The sequence below is a fragment of the Rousettus aegyptiacus genome, unplaced genomic scaffold, assembly GCF_014176215.1.
Source record: "Rousettus aegyptiacus isolate mRouAeg1 unplaced genomic scaffold, mRouAeg1.p scaffold_m13_p_3, whole genome shotgun sequence".
Lineage (NCBI taxonomy): Eukaryota > Metazoa > Chordata > Mammalia > Chiroptera > Pteropodidae > Rousettus > Rousettus aegyptiacus.
In genome coordinates, this window is record NW_023416306.1 from 124,675,480 (window position 1) to 124,701,990 (window position 26,511).

At 36.0% G+C, this 26,511-nt stretch overlaps 1 protein-coding gene across 5 annotated transcripts in view; it reads left to right on the forward strand.

Moving 5' to 3' along the window:
• UNC13C (unc-13 homolog C) overlaps positions 1-26,511 on the forward strand; it is a 620,140-nt gene that overhangs the window by 564,346 nt on the left and 29,283 nt on the right. For all 5 annotated transcript variants that reach the window (XM_016153676.2, XM_016153674.2, XM_016153678.2 and 2 more), the window contains one exon: positions 814-961. In XM_016153676.2, the coding sequence (XP_016009162.2) occupies positions 814-961 (148 nt within the window). The remainder of the gene's footprint in view (positions 1-813; positions 962-26,511) is intronic.

The window sequence follows — 26,511 nt, forward strand, 5'->3', positions numbered from 1 at the left end:
ATGTCATTTTGTGAGATTACAGATCATAGGAAGCCACGTTGCAATGAGTGTGTAGATTAATATCATTGCTACAGAGAGAAAGAACCATTTATCTAACATAAACAGAATATTATATTATCTATAAATGGTTGAGGGGGAGAGACAGTTGTATCACATATCTAGATATTCAGCTTTCCAAAGAGATGTCATGCATAATAGTTGCAGCATGCAAAATGCTGGCATCCTTTACTGACCTTATTTACTGTCGAAGAGCCTCTATCCTCTCTATTATCGTACCTATAAATATTGTTGTGTTTTGAGTTTGTTGGATAACAATAGCAAAAACAAAAAACTTCTATAGGGATGTTGACTTTCTAAGAACCATTCTATGTCTTTAAGTTGGCCTGCATGTGCACCAATTGTGTTATTAGAGGATGGAGAAGATGAACTAGCAGTTATCTGGTCTAAAGTGACAAACTAGTATCAAGAAATATGTAACTAAGATCTACCTTCCTTGTGAAATTTTGGCAATGCTGGATATTTTTCTTATGCTCTGGAAACAGAAGTCAATAATCAAGTCGACAGTTATTACCTAAACATGTCATTCTAAAGGATTCTGACCACTGTATCTTCATGATCTCATATGCTTAAATAAAGTTTTGAATGAGAAGAAAAGTCCTAAGCCTCAAGGATCTGGGATGTAGAGCATCATTTCAGAGATACTGAGGGAACCTAGGTATTATTCCATTAGAGCTTTACTGTTACAGCAATAAAATCCTTCCTCCAGTACCTCTTTGCAAATACCTCTGCTTACATTATTTATTTTCTTTTTAGCAATACTTCCATGCTGGAGGAAATGGCCTCAAAAAAAATTTCTTGGAGAAAAGCCCAGATCTGCAGTCTCTGAGATATGCTCTCAGTCTTTATACCCAAACTACTGATGCCTTGATAAAGAAGTTCATCGACACTCAAACCTCACAGAGTAAGTAACACATGGATTTGATAATTAACTGAATACTTAACTAAAATTCAATGTAATTGTTATAAATAGTATTAATGTTTTTTACTATAGTCAATTAAAGCAATAAGAATGGAGGATATGATTAATAGAAAATCACCAATGTTTAAATACTCATGAATTATAATTTTATGAATAATTTTAATAATACTAGGGCATGCTTAATACCGAAACTTGTTAGTGAGTCTAACTTCATAAAACTTAGTAAAACCTAGTTTTGAATATCCATGACTGTGATATTCTCTTCGATTTAGTTCAAAAGGTTCAATATTTACTGGTTTTGGTAACTTCCAAAAAAAAGTGATAATTCACCAAATCCTGATTTCAAATGTAAAATCTCCTGCTCTGGGGTTTCCAGAAGGAAAATTTCATTTTATCCTAATTTTGTATGAGAAAATTTCCGCCTTTTACTTTGAAATGAACTGAGAGGTAAATATTTTATTTAAAACTCAGATCTGACCTGTTTCATATTGCAAAGTTCCTACTTCATAAGCTTCTGTCATTACTGTTAAACAACCTTTCTTTAAAGCTGTTTTGTGATTTATTATGTTTTGGTAATTATATGCATTTAAGATATGGCATTTCTGAAAGATTATTGAAAATGTCAGTATGAGTCAAAAGAGCCTAATACTGGCTAAAATTCTAGAACATAATAAATCACAGCTCAGAAATCATAAATATAAATAAGAGAACACAGTCTTCATTTATAAGAGATCCTCGGAAAAGAAAGCTTAGAGATATTTTTCATGTGATGAAAATACTCCAGACTTATTTGTACTTGTTCATGTATATTTAACTTTTCTACAACAAAGGTAATGCCAAGGTAGTTGCTATGTAAATGTTTGGCCTTTCTTTAACACTTTGTACTTTCTGATAGTGTCCAATTAAATGCTACCAATACTCTTTTTAATATGATATATAAACCCATCTTGGGATGGTTCCAGAAAGGAGAAAAGAGTTGAGCTCAGGAGGGGTTATCAAGAAATACAGAAATATTCAAAACATTACTCCCTATCCATAATCCTATAAAGTTTTCTGAACTTTATAATTATGAATACAGTTCTAATACATCATATAAATAGTGTTATAGCTTTATTCCTAGAGAATGTAGGTATATAAAACTTTTGCTTTTCTAGGTATACATTTATATGTATGCACACAACAAATGTTTAGCATAGATGTCACACCGAAAAACTGCATATGTATATAAATTTTGGTATATGGAATTTGGCATATTAATTTTTTATTGTGTATTATGTGTGGAAACTTTAAAAACATATTGGGGGTATGGAAAAATAGAATCTGTAATCCTAATAACCCCCTGACCTAACATAATTTATTTCAGCATTGGTCTTTTTCTTTTTTACTCCCCTTTTCTGGCTTTTCTGAGTATGCTTTTATTCCTCCCACCCCCACCCCATAATTGAAGTTGGTAGGATAGAGATATACAATGACTTTGCATTTTCTCCAGTGGCCCCACTCAGCCATGCTCTGTAGAAACTAATTTTCATCTCTTCCCTACCTATGGAGTCATCCCCTCAACTGTCTACAGCCAGGTATGACTAGGCCCAAAAGTTGAGGTATGAAGGGAGCTTGACGTGCCCTTTGCTCCCCCTTGTTGCCTGCTTCTCTGTTTCAGCATTTTGAGGGCAAAAACTGAAAAGAAGGAGGGAGATATGTGGTTGCATCAAAGTGCTGGCTTTCTGAGGGGCCCCATGTTAGAGATCCTCCTATCTGTTCAGCTCCCTGGTGAGCAGAATCTGTTTCAGCTCCTTTCAGGGCCCTCTCAGTGACTGCCTCCTGCAACACATGCCATAGCTTCTTACTCTTTAAATATCCACTCCTAGTGATCACCCTCCTGGAATGGGGTCCCAGCATAAAGGCTGAAGCCCAACTTCCTCCTATGGGCTTCACTTGAGCCATGGAAAACACACATTCGTTCCACATCTTTGGTGATGATAGGGATTCTCCACTGTCACCTGTCATCTCTCCACAGTTCTCCTCTCCACCTGCTCAAATCGGTGTTTATACTTCCAAATTGGGTAAGGGGAAAAGGGAGGCATATTGCTGCCTAATATAACATAACTGTGGTCCAATCAAAAATTGAGGCAATCCAAAGTCTCATCAGTTAATGGATATAGGATTTCCAAGTTTATATTCACTTCCTCTTAATTCTATCATAGTCCCATCTCAGTATTCATTACCATAGATCGAATCATGAAGTTAGCCAAAAACACCATATCTTTTATAAAATAGTGAGAAAAAGGAGAGATAAAAGGAAAATTAGTTGAATATTAAAATTATGTATGGCACAACCAAAACAAATATGTAAAATACAATCTCCATTTCTATAACTGACCCTAATGTTGTGGTTTATATTTATGACTTCCAAATGCCCCTGTCCACTCTCTGTTCCCTTTCGAACCTCAGTTTCCAGGGTTCTTTAACTGAGAAATGTAGAAAAGTTGAATTTTTGAGGGTTTTACTTATATGGGTATTATACCATTCTGTGAATATTTGATACTGGACAAGTTTAAATAGAGAAACTTGGGTTCCACCCTTTGGATTTCTTTGGTACTCTGCCCTGCAGATCAGCATTTTCAATGAATATTAGTGGTACCTGACATCCTGATAGCATGGGGAATCCAAAAAGACCAGATGAAGTCTCAATTTCCAGTGTAAATACTGCTGCAATTACCCAAATAATTTTCTAGCACTTAGCACAGTACCAAGTACTCATGAACAGTTATTCTAATATTTATTATATTTAATTTTTGTTCATCTAAAAGCTTGTATTTTTTTAATTCAATTTATAAAGACCATACTGGTGTTAGGGTATATTTCGAGTACAAAATTTGAAATATCAACTAGTACCACATACAGCAAATCCCTGCCACTTTCTGCCTGAGGAGCCACAGAGCATACTCAGCTCCATTCAGGATAAACTGAGGTGCCACAGAGTTACTGCCCCAAGGAGCAGCCCTCAACCAGTGAAAGACAGGAAAATGGCAGATTGAAAAAAGAAAAAACAAAACAAATTGCAATTCAGCTTCCTCAGCTGGGACAGCTCTAAAGTGCGTTTTACACAGACTGAAAGTTCCCCTGTAAAATGAAGCTCCAGTTCCCCTCGGAGGGCTGGCTTCATACCATATTCTTTTTTGGTTTTCTTACTTTTTCCTTTTCTCACCTCTCCAGTCCCTTACCAGTGTTTCCTGTGATCCCTTCCCTGGAGACCGTTTGTCCTTGAATGTTTATCTCAGGGTCTGCTTCTGGGGGAACCCAAATCCAGGGTCACATAGCTAGAAAGTGGAGCCAGTCTTAATTCAGCTAGTCTAGGTCTAGTTCCAGTGCTGTTAATCGTTGGGTGCAGATCTTAATAATGAATATAAACACTAAATACTTTGAATGAATAGTTCCCCAATACTTGGACTTTTTTTCCCTCATGATTTCTTAAGGCAGGAATCCAGAACTAAATGAAATCCAAACTATAATAAGTAAACATCATTTGGATAAATTTTACATGTTTTCATAATCAGTAAAACAAGGTAATTTTTTGTTTCCTTAATTTCTAACTCATCCTCTACAGGAAAATTATCGTTTCAAAGTACACTGAATTATTATTCAAGTGTTACTATTTGATCTACATGTTGTGGAAAAGGACTTGGGGTCCTTTAGAAATCTTAAGCATGCTTTTTTAAAGAATTCAACTTTTACTTCTTTTATTCTCATAAAATATTCCCTTTATTTTCTTCATTATCTTTCTTTCGTTAAAATCTTCTTTTTCAAAAAAAGTTTCTTTCTCATCTTTCTCTTTTCTGTTTTTTCCCTTGTATATCTGCTAGAAAATTAACTGTAATATTAAATATCAAGAAAAACAGTGACAATTAAATTATTTTTTCGCTATCTTCAAATTGAAAGGTATACTTTAAAAAAATTCTTATTTAAATTCAGCTTCTTTATAATTGGGTGTATAGTATAGAAAAGTCAACTGTATCATGCTCACTTGTTCTTTCTTCTCCTTTTTTTTGCTACTTTCCACTTTTCACATTGCTTTTCTCCTTTGTTCTCCTTTTGAATAGATTTAGATGTAATCTTTCTCTAACAGTTAAAAAAAAAAAAAAGGAAGAAAAACTACAGAGGATTGATTCCCATTAGAAATTTATGAACCACAAAGTTCAAATAAGATCTATCAACATGGAAAAACACTACCTTCTCTCCTTTTTATTCCAAATATTGAGAAATAAATACAAAAATGGATATAGTATTGTATTAAGTATTCTTAAGTCCTCAAATGAAACTGTGAATCCAGTTTATAAGACTAGCATATTTATTATTCAAGCAATGTACTACAGCAATAAAATACCCTCTTACTCTGCATTCTCTTAAATATTTACTGAACATCACCTCTGAACAAACTCCCATACAAAGAGGCATATATTCAAAGGTGAACATGAAGTTATGTACCCCAGTTGCTCTCATACAGTGGTTCTTAAGCAGGAGTGATTTTGTTTATGAAATGTCAGGGACACTTGACAATATATTAAGAGCTTTGGTTATTACATCTGGGAGTAGGGTCATGTCACTGGTACCTAGTGAGTGGAAACCAGGGAAGCTGCTAAATATCATACAATGCATAGGACAGATCCCTCTGACAAAAAATTATCTGGCTCCAAATGCAATGGTGCTGAGGTTGGGACACCCTGCTCTTATGCTAGACTAAAAAGTGAGAAGTAGTGTAACAAAGGTCATGTTAGGAGAGAGGAAACTTTGGCTTTGGGATACAGGGAACGCAGAGGGTCAGTGGGTAAATTGGGTCATAAGGAGGTAGAAAGAAAAAGGTATTCTAAATGAAGAGACTGTCCACTTTTAGTTTTGAAATTTCAATGTGTCAAGCATATCTACAGTATATTTTAATTAGGGAAAAGTTTATTTTGCCTTAAAAGAAAACCACATCACCACCCATTTTTGATCAATAGAAACAAGTGCCTTAGATTCCCCTATGCCATTAAAATATTCAGAAAAACTGTAGTAGATTTTGTGAAATGTAAGTAGAAATCATTTTAATATTTGTAATAATTACCACATATTCTTCCTCTTAATGTTAATCCAATGGCTTAAATTAGTTAGCTTGAAAAATTATATTTTTTTTTTGCTGTTTCTCAAGAATGCATTACTTAGAGTTTTAGAAGCGGGTACAAAATTCATTTCTTGCATCTTGATTACAATATTCATCATAAAAAAGCTTTTGCAACAGTTATTTTATTATACCAAGGGCTTTTTGAATATTTCACATAGTAAGACAGTGAAAAATGTATAAAACTTCAACATATTAAGTAGAGTTTTTGCAATGAATAACACAATTTGGAATGAGACACAGAATGATTAATTGCTGAGCTATCCTGTGTCATATTCTGTTTCCTTATCTGAGCTTTTATTACAGCTTGAGAAACCCGAATGTCAAAAGCTTTACACACAAAAGGAATACTTTACGTCTGTTACAACTGGCTTATGAAGAAAAAAATATATATTTAATGACTATAAAAGTTAAAATATATGAAATTAAATTTTTTTCTATGATCTTTGTTTAACTTTTAATGAACAACATCTTTGAGTCCCTCCCTGTTTATTGCTTATTTGAAGTTTCCTGAAATTTAAATCAGATCCTTTTGGTCATCTTAATAACCTGTTTCTTGCTAAAGTGAAGTGTAATGTATTTTAATTTGAAATGGAAATCAAAGTTTCACACTTTAGAATCTACAAATATGCTTTGACACATTAAAAATATTAATTACCTCTAATTGTATTTCTCCAACTATAAAAGATGCATCCATAAGTAGAAAAGAAACCCTTTTCTTAAGTAGTTCAATGCAGAAAGGATCTCTGCTTATCAGAAATGTAGGGGAATTTAACATTAATAATATTTAGTCAGCAGAAGAACTGGCATCAAAATAAAGAATTAAGGTCTACAGCTGAAACTTCAACCAGAGGCCACCTATAGGAGAAAATGTTGAAGAATGTCATCAGTTTATATGGGGAAGTAATATTAAAATCCACTTGGCCATCTTCGATTCAATACTAATTTGAAAGCACAGTAAGAAGTGGTTTCTCATTTTTGCTGATAAGTCTTTCAGAGCTAACCAGAGATCCAGAATCCCTGGAGCAGTAGAATTCAACTAGCTAGCACTGACTTCCAAGACAAGAGGTTGGTATTTTCTTAGAGGCTCAAGTGGGAAAATGGAGGACAATTTATGAGGTTTGGCTCTTCAAATGTTGTAGTCTGTCCGATGACATTCAAAGCTGGACGAGGCTCTTCAGTGCAATCAAAAAGCTGTACACGAACAACTTTAATAGGTTTGCTGGTGTGATATGGTTCTGAATACATCAAATCTTTACCCAAAGTAGAAATAGTAAATGTTAGGTAAGGTTTCAGTAACACTGAGCAATACTGTGAACCAAGCAAGTTGTTTGCCACTGTGTGATTCCTCCTACTAATCCTAGTAGCTACTTCTGCCCCTCATGCTTTATGGACGAAGGGCATTAGCTCCACTTTCCTTTGTGGTTTCCCTAAATATCCATCTAAACCTTCACAAACAGTCTCTTATTTTAACCTTCCTCAAATTACCGTTAGTTGAGTTTCCATCTGTTTTCTGTTGATACCTTGACTGATACACAAAGGCCAATGTTCATGGCTTTGTGAAGTTTTTCTTTTCATCAAAGATTAACATGTTGAATAATCAAGTTAAGCATCAGAATAATTCTCTTGGATATGAGGGAAAATATCATACTTTGATAACCAAGCTATCCAGAATAAAGACTGTATAATAGCTTTTTACTCATAGGAATATTTCTATCACACTCTGGCCAGGGCATCAAAATCCCAGGTCCTACTTTCTCATAATGTGATTTTTCTTGCCCAGTATCTCATTTTCTCTGGAAACCTGAAGTTAGGTTGAAAAAATAGACTAATTGGTGAAATCATTTGCAAAATTTAAGCGTCCTCACAGCACAGAGTAAGCAGGTGTTTGCCATGTGTCATGCAATGGGGAAATTATCATTCTCAATGCACTAATCTATTATGTGTCTGGGTCACAACAGGTGTACTTTCACTGTTTCTTCATTTTTTGGCATGAATAGTTAGAAGATTAATTTTTTCATAACACTATCTATATTAAATCAATAACTCTGTGTGTGTGTATGTGTGTGTATGTGTTTCATGATGAGAAGCAAATCTCATTCCAAAGCTATGCAGAATATCAGTGGTATTAGAACCCTGTTTTCTGATTTAAAGTGTTCTCTGTTACTTGCCTCTTAAAAGCTAACATTATTATAAATGATTCTGAAAACAATGTATATATTATTTCTAAAATTAAACAAAGAAATTAAAATTATTTTATTTCTAAAATAAAACAAAAAACACTTGACATTTTCTATTACATTCAAAGATTCAACTAATAACCACTCACAGATTCAGCTTACTAGAGTTTATAGGCATCTTCAAATACTTTTCTCTTACTTGAGTCTCAAAATAACCCTGCAAAATCAATCAGAGGTCTTTAGATTATTGGTCTGATATACCACACTGCCTCCTGGCACTCTTTTGAGATAGTCCTTTCACCCAAGAATAATAGATACCATTGAAGCAATTTGAGCAGGGATGCAGTGTGGGAAAACAGACCTATGGGAGACAAGTTGGAGGATGGGCTAGGGGAATAATGATAAAGAGATGTCTTCAAATTCAAGATGTAACTCAACAGTACAATAGGCAAAGAATAGTGAAATTAATCTTGTTAAATTAAGATTTGGGATATTAAATTTGTTTTATAGGATCCAAAGTAAAGCAACATTTACTTCTGTGTGGTGAAATTACGGTGTTTTTTTTTTTTTCTGCCTGCTTATAATTTTCTGCACTTTCTAATTATTCAAAAATGTCCAGGTATTTCTTGTTGAATCATAATTTTCCTTTGAAAAGAAATATGAAGACCACACTTTGCTATGCAAAGTAAATTAGTTTAATTGAATACCAAACTATAATTAATTAAAAGTGGTAGGTTTTGAAGTCTTTCAGGGCCTTGGATTTAAATCCGTGGGTTGGAACAAATAGCCCAATTAAACTTTCTCCTTAGGATTCAAAGACTCTCAAATTTGCTCTGCGGGTAGGAGAATTGTCTGGGGAAAAAACTACACATACACATATTACATTTACATATATACGTGTGTGTGTCTGTGAGTGTATATATGTTTTATATATTATATATATATTACTATATGTAGCATGTATATACTATATGCATATATTTTATTTAATAAGTTATAAAACTCATGAAGAAATTTAATTAACATAATAATTGGGTAATACATTGATTAAAATTAAGCAAATGCCAAGTCAAATGACAGACCAGTATTTTCAAAATTATATAATATCTTCTTACTATTATTAACTATAATATTCTTCAGTGTTTTTCTTATTGTTGTTCTTTTTGTTTGAGATCTGATAGGAAAGTATAACAGGCCTTAGAGTCAGTCATTTGAGAATTTTATGGAAATACTGACACACTGAGATGTCAGAAAAACATTCTCCAAATCTTGACTCTTGCTGAGTCAAGAAAGCCAAATGCAGTACATTTTTTCTAGACCCACTGAGCCATAACATCTGTTTTTATCCACTGAGAACAGGTTTTGTGACCAATGGGGTCAGTGACATTAATTGAAAACTGTAGACTATTGCCTCACAACCTCCAGATGCCCTTTATAACTAACTTTCATAAAAAGATATGGGATGTTTTATCCTTCAGTTTATACCTTAGCACTAGAAGGTAAGCCTTGTTATTAAGTGTTCAATTTATCTTTAAAAAAAATGAACTGTGTTAAGTGGCATGGAAATAGTAAACCTAAATCTTTGAAGGTTGGAAGCCAAACATGTATAAACCTCTGGCATAAAGGTCTCTACTTATTTAAGGAGAAGTAGGGGCAAGAAATTAATGTGTTGGTTAAGACAGAAGAGTAGAGAATCACGCAGTCATGGTCCAAGCATTGCTCTACCTCTGCACGGTTTTATGACCTTGGAATAAGATCAGCTTCTTATGCCGCAATTTTTCCATCTATAAAATGATAGCACAATAATTCCTAAGCTTATTGGTTGCTGGGAGGATCACAAGTGGTAATACATGTTAATTTTTATTACACCATCCTTGTTATTATTAGATGGACTGTCTAAAAAGTACCTCTTCTACAAACATGAACTCTTTTAGGATGCAGCTCTCTAGGCAAGGAAGCCAATAATCACGTGTCCCCCTGTGAGCCGTACTTTCCATTTACCAAGAGGGTGTCAGAGTGATTGAGAAACCTGTGACACTGACACCTGAAAGAGTCACACCTGAAGCTTCTATGAATTTCCTCATGCATGCCATGGTTACCAAACAATCATATATTTATTGAATGCTTGCTATTCACAAAGCACTCTGCTAGGTATAAGACTTGGGAAAATTCTCTGCTCAAAGTTGCTTACAGTAAAGCTAAAACAAGTACATGAATGGAAAAACAATCGTATATGACAGCTTATGCTAAATACTAGATTAACCTAAAGAGAAACAATTGCTAAGGTCTTTAAGAGAAGGGAGAAATTACTATGGGCAGTACAGCGGGAGTCTTCAGAGAAGCCTTAAGGTGGGCTTTGAAAGATGTGTGAGGTTCAGGTAAGGGCAGAATAGGAAGGCAGCTCAGCAAGGCACAGAGGACAAGCTGACAGAGATCCATAAGGGAGGACTGGAGAAGCGCTGCTCAGTAGGTCTGGGAGCAGCAGCACCATGATCTCCGGGTACGTCCTTTAGCTCAAACCACCATCACAGAACACCATGGACTGGGAGGATTAAACAACAGACATTTATTTTCTCACAGTTCTGGAGCTGAAGGTACTAGCCAATTTGGTTTCTACTGAGAGCCCTCTTTCCGGATTGTCTGTCGATGACTGCCGTATCATGGTGTCCTTACAGGGAGGAAAGAGAAAGAGCTCTCTGGTGTCTCTCCTTATAAGAACACTGTCAACCCTATTGGGTCAAAACTCTTTTGACCTCATTTAACCCTAATGAATGCTTTAGTGGCCCCATCTCCAAAGACAGTCACATGGGAAGTTAGGGCTTCAGTATATGAATGTAGGGAACGAGAGACAAGCATTTGGTCCGTTAACACCTGAGAACTTGTTAAGAATTCAAAATCTTGGACCTTCCACCCCAGACCTACTGAGTTAGAAACTTCAGGAGTAGGGCCCAAAAATCTGTGTTTTGACCAGCCCTCCTGGTGACTCTGAGTTTAAGAACCTGTAGGGAGAAATCATCTGTAGGGAGGAGTGAATGGAGGGAAGATGGAAGAAGTAGGTTGTGATCAGAACTTGGAGAGCTTTGGATGTCAGGCCCAGGAGTGGAGAGACTCATCTGTAGTCAGCAGGAGGCCAAAAATGAGAGGAGGTCAAATGGGTTAGTGTAAAGCACTCATGCTATGCCATCTGCTTTTGCATAGGAAGGTAGGGTGGAGGAGGAAACCTTTGGGGAACAAGTTTTTGCAGTTTAATTATTTCGTCTCAATATAGTAATAGCAGGAACAGACAAAAAGGGAGGAATATGAGAAATATCATGAAGGAAGAATCTATGGGTCAAAGAAGAGTGGCAAACTTAGGCGACTTGTAGATCTGTGCAACCTACTACTGACCAAAATGTAGACGTGTAAATGGGGAGCCGTTTGAGGCAAACGATATGTTAGGTTTTATTTATTTCTGTCAATGTTAGTAGGAGAACAAGCAAGTGACTGTGGTCACTGGACAAATGGGAAACGTAGTTTAAAAGCAGTCAGTTCTGAAACTACATTCAGGAGGTGAATTTGAATCCTGGGATGTGGGTGCGAACTCTGAGAAAGGGCACAAAATGAAGGAAGATAAACAAAGTCATAAAGCCAGCCACTAAGCAGAAGACCTGGAAATAGAGTGTGAAGACCAGGGCCTGGTAAATGTCAATGCCATTTAAATACTTTTGCTGCTAGCACCTTCAAAGCTGTCTGAGTCTGAGCACTTCAGAAGGGACAGGTTTGCAACTCATTGTGAGTTCTTGGGCAAATCACTGTTGATTGTGAATAGGGCCAACTCAAAAGACTGAATTATAACCATCGCTGCTATTAGCCTGACCCACCGTTAAACAGGGTAATGGCCTTCAGCACCATCTGAAAGACCTAAGGATGTTGGCCATTTATATGTATTTAAGAATTGTGCCACCTTATTTAGGGTTTCTATACCATAAACTTGTGGTTCTCAAACTTTAGTGCACATCAGAATCACCTAAAGGACTTGTTATAACACAGATTGCTGGACTCCACTCTTAGAAATTCTGACTCACTAGGTCTGGTATGCATTTATAGCAAGTTTCCAGGAGCCACTGATGCTGCTGGTCCATGAACTAACTTTGAGAACTATTGTTAAACCCTACACAGAGGCACTCCCTACAGTGAGGGCTACCAGTAGCTAATTCAGGGTAACTAACTGGCTGCAAACTATAATTTCAGGCAATTTTCTTAGCAATGTGTTTCCAGGCCAAAACTTCTAGATAAAAGGAGCTCTCAAAAAGCATAAGAGCAAACATGGAGTCCATAGAAATGTTCTTTTCCAAATGAAAGCATGAGTTTTACAGCCTCGAAGGAAGATCCTCATGTAGACTGTACCGAAAACAAAACAGCCAACCAAAATAAAAAAATTTTAAAAATTGGAAGGTAAAATAAAAGGACTTTATGAAAGAAAAACAAAAACACACTCATGCTTGCCAAAGTTAATATTCGGGCCTATATATCTTCCTCATGCTATTTCTCATGCTTCAGCTTTCATTTAAAATGACATTGCTTTTTTATGTAGAATAGAACCTAGAAACTTGATTCCTACCAGTTATTCCAAACAAAAGGGGTTATTTTCAATTATTTTCAGTTTGGTTTTTGTTCATGAACAATATTATGTGAATAACTTAAAAGCCAGTTTCAGTAGGAAACTTGGCCGTTAACATATTTTTTAAATTTTTTAAATTACAGTTGACATACATTAGTTTCATTTATACAGCATAGTGACTAGACATTTGTATAATTCACAAAGTCTGTAAATGGCCAAGTTTCCTACTGAAACTAGCTTTTAAGTTATTCACACTCCTGATAAGTCTATTACCCATCTGACACCATACATCATTATTATAATATTGACTATATTGCCTGTATAATACTTTACTAAATTATTTCCATTAGTTTTTTTTTAATTATAGTTGACATTCAGTATTATATTAGGTATACAGCATAGTGGTTAGTCATTTATGAAATTTATAAAGCCATCCCCCAATAAGTCTAATACCCTACATATATGTTTATAATGTAAAATTTTTATGATCGATTTCAAACACATTAGATCAATTCTAGCTCTAAATTGCATTGCTGTCTTGTAGTCTGCAGTTATACCTTGTTTCATTTTATGTTTCACCTAAAGTTATTTCATTCCCTTGGTTTATAAACATCTTCAATTCTCTTTAACTGAAAGGGCAGGGTAACTTGATAGAGCATTTGCGTTAGCAATAATAACCCCCAGTGTAGAACCAAATGAAACAGCAAAAAATATAATATAGCAGCGTGTCCTGCATCATTAAAGAAAGGAAAAAAAAAAATGTGTCGAAAGGCAGAAAAGCCACAATGAAGAAATTCAGAAGTGGAAATATAGAGAATTATAATGGAAATAGAAAAGAAGAAAGTAGAGTTTCCTTTACTTTTAGAGTAAGCCAGTTTGGAAGTTGATGAGTAAATGTTACAGTTATTTAAATGGCAAGGTTAGCGAATCTTAGACAAACATTATGGTTCAAATCTCCATTATACAAAGCATACCTGTATATTCCACTTGATCCTCTCAGTGACCCTATAAGGAAGGTGAGACTATACCCATTTTCAGATGAGAAGACTGGACTACAAAGTGAGATTAGGTGATGTGTAAGAGTCACGTAGATGGAAATGGGCTCAAATTCAAATTCTTCCAATTACAAACACAAGGCATATTCTACTAACCAGCCCACTAACCAAAGCTTTTATCAGAAAGCTAATTTTTCTAAACATTTAGACTGATGAATGAGTAAAAGCAATTTTGGTCTATAGTCATTATTCATTGTCATCAACCCACCATTGGTCATCTCATATGAGCAACACAATTAAGGTGTAATAAATTCTAATAGAACCTCTTATTATTTATGTGGATACAATAGTAGCAGAGATGAGGAACTACAGATATTACTTCAAAAGATATTTGCATGTTATCTAATATTTGCTCTGGCATTGGCGAGTATTTGGGAAATATAGTTAAAATCAGTATTGTCTCCTAATCTTTGGGAAGAAAGGAACTGGGAAGGTGATTGTATAGAAGCAAAATCATGTAGACACTCAGTGATATAACTAGGTTATATTGTTAAATATTTAAGATTGTTAAAGCCATAAATTAATAATTTACCAGCAGCCTAGTCCCTCATTCATTAATTCACTTATTCACTCAAAATTTAATCTCTCATGGATTAATTTTACAAACCAGCATGGTTAAAATATACTAAGATAATTCCTTTCTTGCCAGGAATCATATATTACCATTATAGATTTTATAAGTTTACTGATTGGGATTCAAATTTCAATTTCAGACTGTGTTGTCATGTTGAATTGACACAAATATCTGTCAGGTGACATGACAGAATATCAGATGACAGAATTCTATCCTACTAGTAAAATTTAGAAAATCCATGAAACATTAACATGGCTGGAGATTTTCTACATGCTCAGAGTTTATCTTGGGAAGCAAATTTTTCTACATTCTTTTTCAGTTTTTAAAAACCACCAATAACCAATTCATAATAGTATAACTCACTCAAAATGACTAATGTAAAAGACAATCTGAACAGAGTATAGATTTACAATATTTTAAAAGACTTTGTAGTTTTATAACCTTTACATTTAGGTAGTAACGAAAACTAAAGATTTTGGCATTGGTCTTCAAGGTTTCTGTACCCATCTCCATCATTTTCAAAATTTATAGGCATTTCTGGTAGGGTGGAGTTCATCCCTGCAGACAGATACTACTTTGCCCTTCCCTTCAGATGACCAGGCTGTGGGGAGTAAGTGAAGAGAAGATGGCACTGAGCCCTCTGCTTATAAATCCAACAGATATGTCTGGGAAGACATACGGAAGTTGAGGAAGAATTATTAAGTATAGAGAATCACATCATCCCTAAGGCATTGCAGAAGGGGGCAAGACACCCAGCTGTGTGAAATGTAATAATTATAACAAAGAACTGCATTTTGATCTCAGAAGCTGGCCATCTATTGCCTAACATATAATTCAATATTATTTGAGAAAATAAATTAGTTAATATATTAATATATTGTATCAGAGGTATCACAGGAAACTGTTAATGATATCAGGTGTTAGAAAACCAAATATATAAATTTTTTATTCTGACTAGATAAAAGTACTGTTACATTCAGCCAATAATGTAAGCCATTTTCCAATTATATCTAACTTTCATGGAGCACAGTAATGATATTTTTAATTGAGGTATTAGACGTATTCCAGTGAGATAGAATTTGGTTTAATATTAGGAAAAAAGCACTAACAATTAGAGCTATACAGTAAAGGAATGAGTTTCCTCTTTAGATAGTAATGTCTGCATGACTGAAAATAGCCAAGCTAATACTGCTCAAAATTTTCCAGAACCGTTGTAGAAAGAACTTATGCAATGAACAGATTTTCATCTCTAGGTCCTTTTTGATTCTAAGATTTTATGAGACTACTTTGAGATTTTAGAAATTCAGAATTCTGTCCTCAGACTATACTCAGAATTCTGAGTACAGTTTTATACTCTCCAGAGACATCTCTATGTACACTGTATGAACTGGGCAGATTTGAGTTCTTTTGAATTAAGCTGAAGGAAACAACAGTAGGAAAAGTTTATTAAAATTTGCCTAAAAGAATGTAATGAATGTATCCTGATTTAATCAAGCACTGTAAAATTCAAGTTTAAAAATGGAGTCCATTTCTGTTGATTGGATATTATAATTCTTTCTAAATTTTCTATAAAGTTTTACTTCTGTTTTTAGAAATATTTCACTGCTCCCATATGAAACACTATTTTAAACATAAAGTTTCAGCTCCTAAAGTTCATGTCAAACACTCATAAAGCATTTGTTACCAAGCAGGCATTCCAAGAATGTTTGCTGTATGTAGGGAGGCTAGCCTTTGAGAGAGCACACAGGTCGGGTCTTATGGCTGTAAGGCGAAACTAAATGGCTAAATGAGTCATTCTACTTAAGAACATTCAGGTACAGAATAGTTTAATGTTTCCCAACTGTTCTTTAGGATAATGATAGAGGCTATAATGGAAAAAATAGAGAAGCAAAAAATGGGTCATGTGGTCAAATAAATTTCAAGACCTGTGACTTAAAAGTTAGTTTTTTTCTAATTTCTAATTTGCTAATGTGCATTGGGAGAGGAACATAGTGTGCAATATTTCCACATATATTTGTTCGTGGAAATATCTTATTTACAAAACCAATTTGGTATAGATGACTCATAATGCTATTTATAAATACCAAACTCAAATGCATACATATACATACACTCATAAATTTGAAGTGTTTATTTTTCTTCAAAAATTATGGCAAGAGTATTTGGTTCATTTCTGTATTCCTCATGCCTGGTGCTTAATGAACATTACTGAGTGAAAAATCAGCATTCATGATATTGTGCTATTTCAAAAAAAAAAAAAAAAAGCACACAAACACAAAAGTCTATTATTCTCACCATCCCATTTATTCCTGCTTAACCCCTCCTAATAATAATCAGATTTTATAGTAATAGTATATTTTAGAGTTTATCAAATGTGTCTGTTTTCATGATTTTACTTGATCCTCACAAAAACATAGGTAGAGAAATATTATCATTCCTATCTTATCCATGGAGAAAATAGATATTCACAGTGGTTGAAGACTCAATCATATCACTAGCAACTAGGACACAAATTCCTGTTTCACAATCCCACATTCAGTATGTTTCTTACTAAACGTGAGCATTTTTGCCAGTTTCAGAATTACAATCAAACAGATAAAGCCTTAGCAGTTTCCTCTGCATTTGACTCTCCCTTCTTTTGCTTTGGTTTTGTATCTTTTATAAACCTGCGATCTCATGTATTCTTTCTTAGGATTTCCTTGCAAGCATTCTTACCTTTTGCCTAACTCTGGTGAGACTGCCCAAGTTTTTAAAAATAAGATTCTTCAATAATATTTGACCATTATGAATCCAGGGCCTCAAAGAACCTCAAGAGAGCAACTGTTCCTACAGTTATAAATTTTTTAAAACATACACACACAAATATTGTTGTCAACACCATTTTTAAGAATGTTCTCTAGGTAGCCAATGTCAGTGTTTAATCACTTGTACAATGAAAAATTCTTCCCCACATGTACACAAATGTTCTTTAGGAATGCGTTAAGTCTGTTTTATCTGTGTTTCTTCCTCTGTGGACATCTGGTTCTTTTCTTCCTGAATATTACTCATAACCTAAGAAAAAATATGATCTCTCTGTGACTCCTTTTTTCTTCCTTGCCTCTCCCTGACCAATGCAGAGAATAATAAGTATCTATATTATTTAAGTTAGAGGCATTGAAAAGCTTGTCTCTTGCTTTAAAAATAATTGCTTTATTTTTTAAATTTATTTTCCAATTACTTTCAACATACAATATTATAGTAGTTTCAGGTGTATAACATAGTGATTAGTCATATATAAAACTTACAAAGTGATCACCCCAATAAATCGAGCATTCCTCTGACACCATCCATAGTTATTACACTATCATTGACTATATTCCCTGTGCTGTACATCCCCATGACTTCCCTGACCCAACCCCAAGACTGCACTTATTTGTGTTTGGCCTGCACCAGCTTTTGTACTTTTCATACTTGAGGAACCCTGTGACTCAGGAGTTCTACTTCTGGAAATCTATCCTCAGAGTCTTTGGCTCCTTCCAAAACACCATCAAGAACTTGTATGTATTCAGTTGTGCCTTTAAGAATATCAACTTTGCTAGGTATCCTGCTTTGAGGAAGAAAGGTCACCAGTGCCTTCTGTTTGGTAAAACAATGGTTGAGATTTTTTATCTGCTAGTGCCCCTTGGTATTGGCCACCTCTCCAGGACAAACTGGAGGTACTGGGTGGAGGAGTAGTCACCCAAAGGCAGCTGCTTGAGCTGGCAGATGACGCCACCTGGGGCAGCAGCCCAAACTTCTGCAGCATGTCCTCCAGCACCTCGGCAGGCAGGGCAGGGAGGAGGCCAGGCACAGTGTCCACAAGGGGCTGCCAAGGGCTTCCTTGTTACTATTTTTATAACTGTCAATTTTTACTTTTTAATTTGTTTCACTTTTTTCACCTGTCTACCAACCACCCTCCCATCTGATAAACATCAGTTCTCTGTGTCTGAGTTTGTTTCTGTTTGGCTACTTCATTTTTTTCTTTTTTCTTTTTTTCTACATCTTACATATAGTGATATTACATGATATTTATCTTTGTCTGACTTAGTTCACTTAGTGTAAGACCCTCTAGGTCTATCCATGATGTCATAAATGGCAAGATTTTATTCTTTTTTATGGCTCAATAATATCCGTTGTGTATATGTCCCTCATTTTCTTTATCCATTCATTTATCTAGCTATTGTAAATAATGCTGCAATGAGCATACATGTTCATATATCCTTTTGAATTAGTGTTTTGGATTTTGTAATATAAATACTAAGGTGTGGACTCGCTGAATTATATGGTAGTTCTGTTTTTCATTTCTTGAGGAACCTCCATACTGTTTTCCATAGTGGTTGCACCAATTTACAATCTCACCAACAGTGCACAAGGGTTTCCTTTTCTCCACATCCTTGCCAAAATTTGTCGTTTTAATTATTTTTGTTTGTTTTTAGAAAGAGCTTTCATAAATGTAACTTGGCAGGCACATGACTATTTATTAATCCCTTATTCCACTAAGTGCTTGGGGCCAAAGAGAATGATGGACACCTACTCCAGAGTAGTCTTGATCTAGTTCACCAGGTCATAATAGGTAATCACAGGACCATATGCGAGTCATTTCAAAGCAGCATGTATTAGTTTAGGAATATGGCAGGCCCTGAACTGTTGTTCATTGATCTCATTACAGTGAGACTTTCATAAATCCTGAAAGAATAGAATTATTATCCAAGGAACACTGGGTAGGAAAGAAAAGTCTAGGAAAGGCTCTTGATGGAGGCATATGATTTAGACAAAAAGGGATTTTCTATGGATACCAAATGATATCACTAAAGGTAAAGAAGTAGGAATGAGCAGGCTGTGCTCAGGGCATGGCTAGCAGCCCAGACTGGCTGGCACAGAAGGTCTAGTTTGAGAACAAGATGAGCTGAAGTGGATGAAATTAGATTATTGGAGGTCTGTTAGATTTCTTTGTCCACATAGTACTTTCATATTGTGAATACATAATAATCATAACATCTAAATACTCACTAAATTCACTTTTTGGGTACCTTGGTGTTTATTGATAAGCATTTCTAAACTATGGGACAAACTCGTAATATCAGTCTTATGCAAGAGAAGTATTTTTCCTCTTTGGGGGGGAGAAAAAAAACCATTTCTTTTATACCTTAAGAGAACTCCATAGATTTATTGATTGATCATTTATTCATTCATATTACTAAAGTTAGCTGTTTACCATAAACCAAGCACTATTCTATATGTCGATGACACAGCCTTGAGTACTTCATCCCCAACTTTCAGTAATCTTCAGTCTAAAAGATTAAGTTATATTAGAGAGAACTACTGCATTTTTCCTAGCAATTAATTCTTCATTCCAAAGAACATGAGATGTGACATGCTGTACAGCGGCTATAGTAAAATCAATCAAGTAACAAAAATATTTCAATGATCTACATGCCAGGAACTCTGCTAGGTACTACAGGAGATTCAGAAGGCAGTATAATAGTGTTTCTAACATCAAGGGAAAGGTAACTCCTGGGGGAACAGGCCATAAAGAAAATTATCTGATAATCCAAACCTAGCCGATAAAAGCATTACAGATCAGTGCTGTGGGTTTAGAGGAGGAGGAGAGCACTCGATGGTGAGCATAGGCTAAGACATAGGAGAGGAGCAGGATCTAGCTTGGTGTTGAAGGATGGGTAGGATTTGGATAGTCATCAATAAGCAGAGAAAAAAAGACATAATAGGTAGGCAAAATGGTGTAGCAGTTGCCTTATTTGTATCAGTTCCTTCTATAGGCAGCTAAAGGTTAACTTTGACTTTCACTGACTTTTCCAGCAGGATAAAGTATTAAAAGTTTTGCTGATCACAGAGAGTACAAGACTTCCCTTTGATTATTACCAGTATGCTCTCTCATCGAGGGGCCATAGTTAAATGGTCCAGACATCTATCTCACCTCCCTCTTACCCCACCCTCAAGGGGTTTTGTCAGTATTGTTAAATTTAACAACAGGCAGAAGGGAAAAAAATAATCCAGGTGCCATCCTAGGGCTACCACCATTCATCTAAGGTCCTGTTCCCCCTCAAAACAGAGAAGTAAAAGCAGGCAAAGATAAACAGTAAGGATGTGAACTGCCTGGTCTTTGCAGTCCGTTGCAATGATTTCTCCATCCACTGCTCCACCTGAGAAGAATGAGATGGACTTGCACTGTTCCCTGCTTCTCTCCTCCTGGGATTCTACAGCCAGCTCCCCAGGCTCCTCCTATTCATGCTCTCCTCACTGGCCCCTTTCTCAGATGATTCTGCCTGGCTTACACTCAGCAGGCAACATTTTCTCCATCAATTATCAGCTATTGAGAAGAGATTAGCTCCTTACTGGTCTCTGAGGACTAAGAAAGCATCCAAATGAAGCAAGGTGGTTTCCATGGAGCTTTGCAGCCTGGCGGTAGAGGGGATAACTTTATTTGTGAAATACCTTAATTACCAGGATAGCTCTTTAATACACACTACTCAGAGCAGTAAACACAATTATATTTCTAATTTTCAATGAGAACAATAGATTCATTTCGCTGGGCTAAAAGTAAGACAGAGTTAAAGCAAGTTAACAGTAGGAAGAAAGCCCCCCCAACCTCCAGTCAGCTTCATAGAAATGAGACACAGGTATATCCTTTAAGTGGTCACCAGCATTCTAACATCATGTAGGTAGGGTATCTTAATATATTTATTTTGAGATTATATTATCAATTGATTTTATGTTTTTGAGGTTTTTTTCACCTTCAGAAAATAAATTTAGAGAACCACATAAAACAAAGGCGTAAAGCCCACCCAGGTCAACAAAGAGAACTTTGCCAGTCACCCCAGAAGCTTCTCTATGTGTCGCATCCTAGTTACCCTCCACCCTCCCTCCAAAGGTAACCACTGTCCTGCTTTTTATAGTAATCACCCCCTTGCACCTCTGTATAGTTTTATATGCAAGAGGGTATCCTTAAACTCTAGTTTCATTTGCTCATTTCTTAAAATTTGGTGCTTACTTATTTAATTTATTAGAGTGACATCAGTTAGTAAAATTATATAGGTTTCAAATGTACAATTTGATAATATGTAACCCGTATATTGCATTATTGTTCATTACCTAGAGTCACAGCATCTTTTATCATCTTACATTTGACTCCCTTTACCCTTATTTACCTGCCCTCCTCCTTTTCCCTCTGGTAACCACTAAACTGTTATCTGTGTCTATGAATTTGTGTTTGTTTGTCTTATGCATTTGTTTTCAGTTTTATATCCCACATATGAGTAAAATCATATGGTTCTCAACTTTTTCTCTCTGACTTACTTCTCTTAGCATGAAAATCTCAAGATCTATCCATGCTGTCACAGATGTGGCAGTATTTCAGCTTATGGCTGAGTAATATTCCAGTGTATATACATACCACATCTTCTTTGTGCAATCATCTATTGAAGAGCACTTCAATTCTTTCCATGTCTTGGCCACCGTGAATAATGTCGCAATAAACATCAGGATGCATATATATTTATGGATAAATGTTTTAAAATTTGGGGGGTAGATACCCAGTAGAAGGATTGTTGGATCATATGGTAATTCTATTCTTAACTTGTGGTTGTATCGATTTACATTCCCACCAGTGTGTATGGGGGTTCCTTTTTCCCCACAACCCCTCCAAAACTTGTTATTACTTATTGATAATAGCCATTCTAACAGGTATGAGGTAGTATATCATTGTGGTTTTTGATTTGCATTTTCCTAATAGCTAGTAAAATTGAGCACTTTTTTATATGTATGTTGGTCATTTTTATGTCTTCTTGAGAGAAGTGTCTGTTCAGGTCCTCTGCCCATTTTTTAATTGGATTGTCTGTTTTTTATTATTGACTTATATGATTTGGCCTTTTCTTAATCCTGTACTGAACCGTCTGTCCCCCATTGTCAACCATGTCCTGGCATTGTATATACCACATTATATATCATAGTGTAGCCTGATTTTTTCCAGTAACATGAATAATACCTTCCTGGTCATTTAAAAATCTCTGAAAGTATAAGTTTTAAAGATTGTATAATTTCCCATCATGTAGATGGGCTAAACTGTACTTAATCATGTGCCTAACATTTCCACGTTATTTTCAACTATTTTTCAGTTAAGAAAAACAACTAAAAGCTTGAAATTTGCATTTATTCTTACACTAGAAAAAAAGTCACAGAGACAACACCTCCAGATTAAGGTGCAGATTTGCTTGTAGACGCTTTATTTTGACTGGGGCAGTTTAAGCTTTTTGGATCACTGATATCTCTGTCCTAAAGATATCCCTTCCCCTGACCTCCTAATTCTCCAGTTCCAAACCTCGATTCCAGAAAATAAGAGGCTACTCCTGTGAGGGCAGACTCCTCTCTGACCTTTCACTTCTAAAGCCAGCAATTCCTCTTAAGACCACGTTATTTCTGGCAGCTCCTTCCAGTGTCAGCACAGGGCAGCCCTAAAGGTAGAAATGCAAAGCACTCATTTCATGGATTTTCCCCATACACCTAGCAAAGCAGCAGGTTAAATATATTAATAACAAAATGAAGAAATCGTGTTAATTGTATTTTTAAAGCCTATATAGTAACTCAGCGTTTACATATTCCAGTGCTGTGTAATGATCAGTAAACAAAATAGACTAAAAACGGAAAGGAAAGAAGAAAAGGAAACCGAGGGTTTCTTGCAGTAAGTTCTCTATGTTCACTATATCTGGTGAGAAATGGAAGCATATACTCTATTTCCCTTCTAACAAATGTTATTCATTCTGTTCATAACAGTCCCTTCAATCTTATTATGTTGTCCTTGCTAAATTATATCAGATTAGATCAGTTCTTGATTAAAAGGTCAAAGCAATAAATTACCAAACCCTGACACCTTTTCCACAGAGGAGTTAATTTGTATATGCTCACTTCCTGCAGAATAACTGCCTCAAAGTGGTGGTGAGAATTACATTTTACTATTTCTGCATAAGCCTCTAATTCTTCAGTTTTTTGGCCTGCAATAAAGTCTTTGGTACTAAATGAGATTTCAGCCATATACTCTGAACATGGGACCTGCTGCTGATAACTGGTCGTCTTGTGCGCCTGATTGCATCATTTTCTGTTACATGGCTAATTTTTTTAAAATGGCTTTTAACGCTGCTTCTTGAGAATATGCTACTGGGTGAGGATTCTTGACTGATTATTTAAGGAAGTCAGTTCTGTGTCCTCCTGTCACCCAGGTATCTATTACTAGATCACTGTGGATAGTGTTCCATCTACCCATCAGTGCACATTACCAATTTTCCTCTCAACACTGCTCAATTACTTGCTCACATGTTGTATTCAGCAATTTGTTCCTGATATCTGCTTGACAGGGTAGATAACATCCTGGGCAAAGTGACAGCCACATCAGTGACATGTGTATTCTCGTAGATAGGGAAAGCACAGGATTTTAAATCAGTGAACAGAACTTGTCATCTGTTTTCCTACCCTAATCTTCTGGTTCTTTCTGTATATTTAAACAATTTCATTAACAAGTGGTAGGTGTTCGCTGAAAACAAATCAGATAATATGAAAGTATATGATGGAAAAGCATATAATACACTCAGCTTATTCCATCTCTACTGTATGTGCTTTTTAAGTTTATTCACCCAGACCTTTAATCATACACATATAAAACTTGTATTCTTGAGGGACAACCAAAATGGCATAGATGATAAAGGCTCTGTTCATCCCTCTGGCGACCAAATCAAAGTTGTGACAGAAACAAGGAGCAGCAGCAAGGAAAAATCGCCTGGGATCTAGAGGAATAAGCCATACAACTAGGGAGAAGTCCAAGAAAGCACCCTGCAACGGCAGAAGGTAGGACAGGGTGAGGAAGTGGGGCTGCCCAGTCTCGAGCAGTTGAGTGAGGCAGAGGCTGCAGCAAGGCAGGCGCCTCTTAAATGGGCCACATCTCCGAGTAGATTTTTGCCGTGACTGACCTGCTCACTTTGAACACCAATTCGGCTGCGCACAGAGGGCACCAGGGACTTACAGGGAGACATTGTCAGAGTGAGGGCCAAGGTGAGACTCACTCTGTACAGACGTGCCGGTATCCATTGTTCCCTGGTGAGCCCTCCCACTCCCAGTGGCCGGCAGAGCACCACCACTGCGGTGAGGTCATCAGACTGGATAACAGAGTTCGCTCAGCCCAGAGGACTCCCTGAAACTCTGCCTCCCCCAACTTATGGGGCCACCCAAGCCACATCCAGGTTTATTCTCAGCAAGTCAGATGCTTCTTGCTGAGCAGTGCCTAGTCTCACGCTCGAGGCAGCTGGCCTCAGTTTCTGGCAACTATAAGCACAGCATCTGTGGATTGCTTGCTAATCAACAGGTGGCCCTGGAGGGGAAGAGGCTTGAGCTAAATTTGGCCTGTGCTGAGCCCCTCTTAGGAGTGTGCCACTGGACACCTACTTCACAAATCTACACTAATAAGACCGGGAGACCTAGGAGCTTTGCTTAGTACAGAGATATAGACATGAAAAGGCAGCTAAAATGAGAAAACAAAGAAACAGAAACCACATGAGAGAACAGAACAGAGATCCAGATATAATGGAGTCAATGCAGAGTTCAAAACACTGGTTATAAAGATGCTCGATGAACTTTTGGTTAAATTCAGTGAGAACCTCAAGAAAGAGATAAAAAACATAAAAATGGAAATGGAAATTATAAAAGAACCAGTCTGAAATGATGAGCACATTGTCTGAGATGAGAAGTATATTAAATGGAATAAACAAAAAAATAAACAGAGTGAATAAAGAAAAGGATCAAATGCCCTATCTAGAGGATGGGAAAGCCAAGGACACTTAATCAGAGTGGCAAGAGATAAGATGCCAAGACTATAAAAATAATTTAAGGAAGATATGGGACACTATTAAGTGTCCAAATACCCATCTGATTAGCATCTGATTGTATCCATCTTGATTGGAAAACCAAGATGTTGAAGAAATAATGATGGAAAACTTCCCTAACCTAGTGAAGGAAATGGACATAAAACCCCAGAAAGCTCAGAGAATTCCGAACATCAGGGATTCAAAGAGGCCCACACCAGACACATCATAATTAAAATGCCAAAGGTTAAATACAAAGAAAGATAAATAATACCATCAAGAGAAAAACAGATAGTTACTTATAAGGGAAAACCCATAAGACTGGCAGCTGATTTCTCAAAAGAAACTGCAAGACAGAAGAGCTTGGAAAAAAAATATTCAACAGGATGAAGACTCAGTATCTACAACCAAGAATTTATCTAGCAAAGCTGTCATTTAGCATTGAAGGACAGATAAAAAGCTTCTGAGACAAAAATAAGCTGAAGGAATTTATCACCACCAAGCCCATATTATAAGGAAATATTGGAGGGACTTCTTTAAGAAGAAAACAACATGTTTCAAAAACAGGAATAAAGAATGGTAATGACTACATTCCTATCAATTAGTACCTCAAATAGAAAAGAATTAAGTCCTCTAACTTAGAGTAGATGAATGGAAAGGAAAACAAGATGACTATATGTTGCCTAGAAGAGACTCACTTCAAACACATCGAAAGGAAGGGGATGGAAAACATATTGCTTTGATGGCCCTAGAAGGTATTTAAGTTGGGCAAAAATATAAACACTATATGATTTCACTTATATGTGAAATCTAAGGAATAAAAAGAACAAACTAATCAAAAACAAACTCACAAATATAGTGGACAATTTGGTGATGGACAGAGGGGAGGGGAATTGGGGGGGGGAGATTGGGGTGAAGGGTTAAAGGAGTACAAATTAGTAGCTGATGGTTGGACATGGGGATGGGGAGCACAGCATAGGGAATGCAGTTAGAATGAATACGTTGGCTAGATAGAGGGTCAGGGGATGGAGGTGATAACTCATTTTATCTTTACAACATTTAAATGAAGCAGGTACTATTATTTAATTACT